The 8,499-nt window shown below is 36.7% G+C and overlaps 1 protein-coding gene across 1 annotated transcript; it reads left to right on the top strand.

Annotated features, from left to right (window-relative positions):
* Nucleotides 1–1,105: 1,105 nt before the first annotated feature.
* Nucleotides 1,106–5,352, top strand: LOC143455306 (uncharacterized). Its single transcript, XM_076955078.1, has 11 exons — nucleotides 1,106–1,337; nucleotides 1,440–1,572; nucleotides 2,160–2,306; nucleotides 2,436–2,558; nucleotides 2,682–2,803; nucleotides 2,986–3,112; nucleotides 3,407–3,541; nucleotides 3,678–3,787; nucleotides 3,960–4,080; nucleotides 4,826–4,911; nucleotides 5,011–5,352. Exons 1-11 carry the CDS (start codon nucleotides 1,251–1,253, stop codon nucleotides 5,101–5,103), a joined length of 1,284 nt encoding a protein of 427 aa, XP_076811193.1. The 5' UTR covers nucleotides 1,106–1,250; the 3' UTR covers nucleotides 5,104–5,352.
* The last annotated feature ends 3,147 nt before the right edge of the window (nucleotides 5,353–8,499 follow it).

Here is an 8,499-nt window from a genome sequence, read left to right as displayed (position 1 = left end):
ATAAACGTTGTGCACACCGTCCATTTATCTTTAACGTTTTGGACTTAACTTACTTAAGTAAAGGTTGTGTCCTAGAACTTCTCTTTTGAGTCTTATTTTCGGTCACACTGCATTGCTCATTACGCATGACTTGATTTCACGCCCCTTACTTGACGAAAACTATTCTTTGATCTTAGTCAACGACCTTATTTGCCAAACAACTTTACTATTTTGAACTTCTTGTAATATATGCGCACAAACAGTCTAGTGCCAGGCAAACAGTGTAAGATGCAAGCAACTTCGCATTTCTGGTTGTAATGTGAATACATCTTCTTTGGAAAACTGAACTCAAGGTCGTAAGGATAGGCAGCAAATTAGGTATAGGCTACTGTAGGCTTCAAGCTACAGTTGAAGTAGCATATAATGGGCAAGTTGGAGCCATATGGCTAGCCAAAAAACTGAAAAAAGCGATTTTACGTAAAGTACGGGCAGGCAGTTTCACCAACACAATCACGCTTTAAGCTTATAGCGAACCATATGAGTATACAGACCAGTGGTATAATTAAATATGCGTTTCATGCAAAAGTCCATTGTACTGTATATGAAATGTACCTTAGACTCATTGTACAAGCATACTAGGCGTTTTTGCGTTAGGAATCGCACTCGAAAGTTCATCTGAACATTTATTCCAATTACACAAAAACATATTTTAATCGCTATTGCCTTTTGTTCTAGAATCTTTACTGTAGTCAGTAGTGTATAGCCTGCGCCCTACGACAGTATACCACGGAACATACAGTATGTTTTTGGCCTAGGAGAGCGGGTGTGATTGTATCTTTTACCTTACGTCGTTAACAAAATGCAAAAAATCTTGTGGTAAACTGCAGTACTGTATTGTTAGTTATTAAATGATTGAACCTAATCATTGGCCAGAAACGCAGGACACCGACGCTTGCATTTGTGATTACGCTGTAAGAAATGCCTCTCAAATGGCAATTGTAAGACTACTGTATTAGCGAAGGGTTTTTGCAATGATCAGTGGATTCTTAAATCGTTACAGACGACATGTTTTGCATTGTTACAGTATATCCGAAGACACGGAGTATTTATCCAATATGTGAATGATAAATATAATGGTTCCGTTGTTTCCAAGGTTGGAATGCATTAAAAAAGAACACCCTGGCCAGACTTTTTATTCCTTATAAATTAAAGGTATCTACCATATGCGAAGTCTGCGGTGTTTCTTGCAGAAGTGAATCTAGAAAGTTAGGATGTATAGTGATGTTTGGTCATTATTATTGGCTCTGCTCCTCCTCACTCTACAAGCTTCTTCTACAAGATCCCAATCGAAACGCCAGGTTGGTGATTTTTTACCCAGTTAGTTTGCTTTTTGTTTCCAGCAGTTGTGTTTGTCGACTTTTTGACTAGAAAGATCAGAAATAACAAAGTTAAAATTTCAGGCAATTCAATGCACATTTCAAGAACGACGTTATAGCCCCGGAGATAAATGGAGTTTTGAGGTTGGCTCGAAGACGTTTGACTGCACTTGCTCTGGCCTGGGAACACCAAATTGTGAATGGAGATCTACTCAACGTTAGTTTTCACAATTACACAGTGGTATTTTCAAGAGTGGGTGCGGATGTGCATACAACCGTTCACTCAACTCACTCGAATTTTAAGATTGAGCGTGTTCATTTTCTTACTTTTTTTTATTCATGAATTTAATGAAAGATTTTATTGAACAATTAAAGTTGTTATAAAAAATTGGCTGGTTATGCGAGGAAACCTCCAATTTCGGTACCACAGGCAGCATAATGTGGATCATTTTAATCCCCATCTCACTCACTTTATGTTTAAGGAATAAGTTACACCACGGCAATACCACACTACATTGACTATAGATGGTTTTTGCTTACACTTTCATTTTCAAAGTTTATTGTATTGTCCTATTTGATAGGGCAGGCTATCTGTACCTTACAGGCAATAGTATCCATAGGCTATTCCCATATGATTTCTGCATGCAACCTATATTGCACAACACAAATATAGAAGATTTATTAATTATCAGTTTAGACGTTGATCCAATCTCTTTGTTTTAGTGAGTTCAGAATTCAAATGGATTCACCTAAAAACAGAAACTAATGCTGCTTTCTTTATGTTGGAATTTACACATGCGGTAGGTGTGCAGCGACGGTGTTATGACCGGTTCCTACGTCGATACCACACAGAGAGCGAGCGCTGGGAAAGCAGAAGAGGCGGTCGAACGTATGATTGTTCTTGCGAACGAAATCATAGCAATAGAATGCAAATTGTCTGCTCAGGAGAAAGTAAGGTCTTGGCACATCTATGCGGTATAGCCTACCTAACACAGGAAAACACTGCATGAATTTAAGAAAAGTAGCTTATGTCATTCAAACATAATTGTGATGAGGACAATTTTAAATTGTCTGAAATAGATCGATGCCACCATCAGAATCATTCTTATCGGCGCGGTGACCAGTGGAAATCCTCAGACATCACCGGACTTGTAATGGATTGCCAATGTCTAGGAGCAGAGAAAGTGACATGTCGGGCTTCTGGTAGGCTATATATAATGTATTGTATGTAGCGTTACGAGTAGATGGAACATGCTTCTGAGAAAAGGAGTTATGCATCGTTTCTTTCCGGGTAAGACGTAGGCCTAATGCTATCTGCACTTTCAGTTACTACCGAAGTTCCGAGACCAGCTGTAGACGCGCAATGGGTAAACGATCACATTGTTTACGGGAAACAGGTTTTGAGACCAAGAATTGCAACATTACAAGCTTGTGACACTGGAACAAGGGTAACATTCTGATAATAAGAAACTAACGTATCGGTTAAGTGAGTGTCATTCGTCCGGCGATGTCGGAATCAACTGCTTCAAAGTATTTGTCCAAAATTTGGCAAAAGGCGTCTGGTGTAACAACTAACTTAAACTGAATGTATTGCATCACGATCAGAAAAATTTTTTTTGAAACAACGCAGGTGGTAAGCAGTGGTTACACTTGGAATAAAACTGCTGGAATCACTGCTGACGGTCACACCATGGAACGATGCGAGTGTAGAGATGCGTTGATTCGTTGTGAACCGTACCTAGTCTCACGAAATCCAGGTTTTTTAACATAAGTATAACGTGCGGTCAAATCAAAGTTAAGCTTACTTCCAATAATAAAACAAAAAGCAGAATACACGATAGCAATCAGGCATTAACTATAAAAGGGATGGTCATTCACTCATCCCTTAGCACACTTGACGAAGCAAGCTTGTGTTTAGAAAATAGAAATAAGGTTAACCTTTGAGTAGTTTTGTACTGTATATTTTGATTTAGCCTATTCTATGATGTGGTATTCAGCCAACATTAACTTCAAATCAAATCCAACTTAAATTTGTTGATCATTTTATACAGAGCCTCATTGTCTGACAGTAGAAGGTCAGGTAAAGTATGTTGGAGAACGTTGGACCAGGGTTCACCATACTCACTCCAATATAAGATATCGATGTCACTGCCGTGGGCACGGAGAAAAAGATTGTCAAGACATAGGTTTTCTTACGTAGACTATTATTAAGTTTTACGCTTTAGATAGACAAAAGTGTTTTATGTGATGAGTATCAGACCGTCAGGAATGTTTCCTACCATTGTATGATTGGAAAATTTCCATCGCTTTCGCATGTTACAGGTTATTGCGATGAACCATCCCCGCCCTCTAACGGGGCTATAGTTTGTGTAGTGGCAGGACGTCATGGCTCTATGACGCAATCACATTATTGCATGCCACTGTGTGCACAGGTATTATAACCCTCGTTAACGATGCTTAAACTCTGGTCAGTGTTACTACTGTATGGCATTGTGGCTTGTATACGAATCACAATGTTCATGAGGGAACGTCTAACTCTGAACAAGTAAACTACAACAATTGAATTATTTTAAACAACGACTAACTAAACAATTCCGTGTCTAGGGCTACGATTTCTTGAATCGACAACGTTATTATCGCATTTGGGATGTCTGCGGTCGTGTCACGAATCACAGGTGGTCAGCAGGTTACGCAGATGATCCTTTGCTTATTGCCAAATGCCGCAGTAAGGCTTTTTTGTATTCATTAGCAGTTAATTGTTTTGTTAAACAGCCATTTGTTTCAACGAAGTACCCAACTATAGTGCTATTTAAGTTCTCAACTGTCGAGACACGTAAAAGTTCAGTACAAAGAATAATAAAAAGGGATCTTGAAATTAAATAATGTGAATCAAATTTATCAAGCCGAAAAATAATTAAAACGGAATTTATCTAAGAAGAGTTATAACAAAACGGAAGTTAATAAACTAAAAAATATAGAAAAATTTATATTAGTCATTGCATTTTTGATTAATTCCTTTCTGGTTATTTTCTTATTTTGGTAAATTCCGTTTAATAATTTTTCAGTTTGATAAACTGCCATTTTTTATTTCATTGTATGATGGTTTAATGTATTTTGTAGTTTTTTTGGTTTCGTATATATGCTATAGCCTATTCCAGTGTATAGTAAATCTCAGTTTAGAATAATGTAGACCTATATTTCATTTTGGTTGAATCTGCTTAGTTGTAGTGTACTGCCCCAACAACCGATGATAGGCAAGATGATACAAATAGGTTGCCTGAATCTAAACAAGTTCAACTTTAATGGTTTTGTGGTTCAGTCATCATTGCACCGCTTTACAGAACATTCCGAAAACTGCAATTAGTTTATAACAATTAAAGCGAAATATCAGGGCCATTACTCCTAATCTTGTTTGACATTCTCATTAAACAATTTGCCTTTTTGAAAACATTGACTAATTTTCCACTTAGGACCTGACTGGCCAATACGAGGACGACGGATGCTTTACCTTCCAACTGAGGATTGCACCAGTCTGTCCGACCAGCAAATAGAGAAGGTCAGTATATTCGGTGTTAAGTTTGAAAAAGTTAAACAATAACAAGAAGAATATTTTCCAGAATTGCTGTTACCCCATTTAATAAAGTATTATTTTTAGATCAAACAGGATTTTATCCAACTGCTTTACCACAATAATTTGTGCAGAAACAAATGTCAGACGAAATTTTTTCGATGTGGTGCAAGACAGTAAGGGAATGTCACATTCTTCCGAAGCATTATTCTTGATTTTGTCTGTTTTTACCTGTGATGACATAATTTTGACAATATCATATGAAAATTACTGAACTGATGGGGTTTGAAGTGAATTTTAAAGAGTTTGAAATGAATATTGAAAGTTTCATTTTAATGAGAATTTGTCACTTGTTATCTGAGTTGATATGTTAATATTTGCCTAATACGTGCATAAAAATATATATTAAAATAAACTAGCATTCAGAAAAACTAACTTCTTTCTCTGTATAATGAATACTTTATAGTTTAGGCTACTTGATTTTTAGGCTATTATTATCCTTATTCTCGACATGTAGTAATGACACAAGCAACCTGTGTTTTTATTATATGATAAAGCAGCCTTAGCAAGACCGCTCAAATTACCAAAACGTAATGGATGTAACTAATCATAGTTGCGTCGTTTTTTTCCTAACTTAAAAACGTAACCCAGGTTATGCAAAGTATATAAGCTAGTTGCAAGACGTAGGTGTTGTGAAATGATAAGCTTGAAGGGGAACTGAAGTTATTTTCAAACTATTTTTCGAAAAAAGATAAAAAAACTCTCCCAGCACACAGTTTTTAGAAAACGTTTTGCCAATAACTGCAGTTTCGGAATTGGGTATTTTTATCTTTTTTGAAATAGGTTGAAAAAGGCTTCAGTTTTACTGTAAACAGCCTATTTTGCAACACAACTAGTTACCATAAAAACCTGTAGACCTACATTAACTTGGTGTGTTACCTATTTTCCTTATTAACCAATTTTTCGGGACTGGTCCCATTTTGCGCTTGACAATCTAGTCGTTTCAGACTTCGAAATATGCATTTTCAGAATTTAGAATATACGTGTTACAAAATCATTTGCAATTCTTCATGTTCCCAATTTATCTGCCCTAGCATTGTAAATAAGGCTGTTACTGTTCCACTAAAAAATCATAGAGATTATGCTTTCCTCCAGACCATATGTGCCCTGAACGCGTCATTACGATTCTTTTTACAAAGTCACGATCAAGAAACTTCTTTTATCGGCATTGTTACATGCATTTTTCATTTAATTCATGATGAAAGCTTGGATGGACTAACTTTTGGTACAACATGTACAATTTTTTTAATTGATTTATATGAAGAATTTTATAAATTGCATAAATGCTATTTTCTTAACTGTATTTGATGTACTTGTGACTTTTTTCTAGGGTGTCGAACCGGAACTGAACCTGAACCTTTAAACCGGTTTGAGCCGAACCGGAACCAGAACCCAATATATTATGTGAGTCACAACCCAAACCGAACCTGAACCATTGAAGACGAAGATAGAAAAAAAACAAGCCGGAGTCGAAACTTTCTCAATTGTAACCACTTTTTCGGTGCAATAATTTCATTCAATAGTTATAGAAAACGTGTTTCTTTTGCTTATTTCAAAACGTGAAAAACCTGTAATGGAATGATTGGTTTTGGTTGTTGAACTTGATTGTTCCAGTCACTCCAATACAATGTTCGATTGTCTGATTGTTTATTGCGCTCGATGATACATGAGCCTCAAGGTCGTTAATGGCTTTATCAACCCTAGACTTGATTGTTCAGCTAAAGCTGATTGTCTTGTAAAGCTGACAAGCAAAATTGTCTAACTCGACACTGAACTTCTTTAAATTGTACTCATCAGTAGATTGCACAAGAATGTTGATTGTATAAACTGATTATATTGATTCTTCTTTAAGCGATTATATGTAGGCAGTAGCCTACATTGGCACATCAACAGCATTTCATTCAACAGTTAATATTATAGCATTGAGACTAGTAGACTTTAGCTATTTTCAACTGTATTGTGTTACTGGTTGCTGGTAATTATTAACGCAACTGTACGGCTTTTACAGCAGGCAAAACACACACGAAAAAGGCATGACGAAATATGATCGCATAAGTTGCAGCGGCAAGCAGGAAGCTGTCGTGACTTAGTGTTAAACCTTACTGATACCGACACTTAAAGACGAGAATTCTATGTCTTATACAATCTTATATTATATTAATTTATAATATTATCACAAACCTTTACCCAATGGTGACGAAATTCCTTGAGCTCTCGAATTTCTACTTGGGCAGTGTAGTTGAAGAAACTAAAAAAATTGGTTAGCTGGATAATGTCATTCCAATCCAGTGCGAAGCTTATATTAGCAAGCTTGCTAAATCTAAACCCGGAGCAGAATGAATACATGCACCCGACGCAAACATGAACCTGAACGATTTTAAATGAACACTTTTTTTTCATTATGTTCCATATTCGTTGGCTAGTATGAAAATGTTAAAGGATTTTACTACCCAATAAGTTGGAAACAACCAACAAAGGCTAACATGGGCTAATTAACCAGTCACCATTCACTAGAACTAGACAAGTGTTTGCCTCTTGTGGTGGCGTGCGAAATCTTACAACGTATTGCTAGATATCTATGATAGTGGTTGTCAATGACGCTTCTGAAAAAAAGCTGTTCTCACGATTTTTGCGGGGTACACAGCCACAACCGTCAACCACAACCCGCTTCTGAGAGGGGGAAGTTGGCGCAACCATTAAAATATTTGGTGTTCTAAATGCAGTTATATGCGATGAATACCAGTAGGCGTACTGTTAGCATCCATTAAATATTTTCAAAGCGATTATGAACGTTTGGTAGTAAACGCTAGCTTACAGCCTAGTCTATAGCTCTATATAGCCTATAGCAGGGGTTGCCAGACCTGCTTCATACTCGAGCCGCATATAACAAAATCCAGTTTTAAAAGAGCCACAACACAAACACAGTTAAAAATATGAATTTATTCACTCACAACGAAGTGTAGATATTGATTAATGTTAGTGCTGCGTGGTGATACTATGAGTCTCCACCTGGGATGCAAGATGTTTGAAATTAGGCTGATATGATGTTAAAACAGTTCGGATCAGTTCCTTCAAGTGTTGATTTGTCAAATCTGAGCGGTATTTTGACTTTACAAATTTCATCACGGAATACAATACTCACAACAGTTTGTTGTGCTGAAAATAGAAATCAACCGGATATAGGCTAGCTGTTTTCTTTAGGTTCAGGTATTTTGCTTCTGGGACTTGTTTCCAGAACTCAACTGTGATTTATGTGATTTGATTTATGAACTCATTTATGGACCATTTTCAAAGCGAGATCTTCCTGCAGTTCCAACGGTTCCATTTCATTTCCCATTCTGTTTTAGAAGTTCTATTCTCCTCTTCATACTTTCTCTTTTTGCAACTATTTCTCAACGACATTTCTTGGGTAAGCTCTTTTTGCAATTATTAGTATAACCGTAACCAAGACTTGCAACTAGATCAGCTCTGACGTACAGCTTCAATCTGACAGTTTACTTAACCACAGTGTACAAG

This window comes from Clavelina lepadiformis, chromosome 1 (genome assembly GCF_947623445.1).
Source record: "Clavelina lepadiformis chromosome 1, kaClaLepa1.1, whole genome shotgun sequence".
Lineage (NCBI taxonomy): Eukaryota > Metazoa > Chordata > Ascidiacea > Aplousobranchia > Clavelinidae > Clavelina > Clavelina lepadiformis.
This window is presented reverse-complemented; position numbering and strand designations above follow the sequence as displayed.

Bases quoted from the DNA above. Each gene is read 5' to 3' on its own strand.
- LOC143455306 (XM_076955078.1), top strand. From the start codon at position 1,251: ATGTATAGTGATGTTTGGTCATTATTATTGGCTCTGCTCCTCCTCACT. The intron at 2,307-2,435 runs GTAAGGTCTTGG...TGTCTGAAATAG, and splicing joins AATTGTCTGCTCAGGAGAAA to ATCGATGCCACCATCAGAAT. The intron at 3,542-3,677 runs GTTTTCTTACGT...CGCATGTTACAG, and splicing joins AAAAGATTGTCAAGACATAG to GTTATTGCGATGAACCATCC.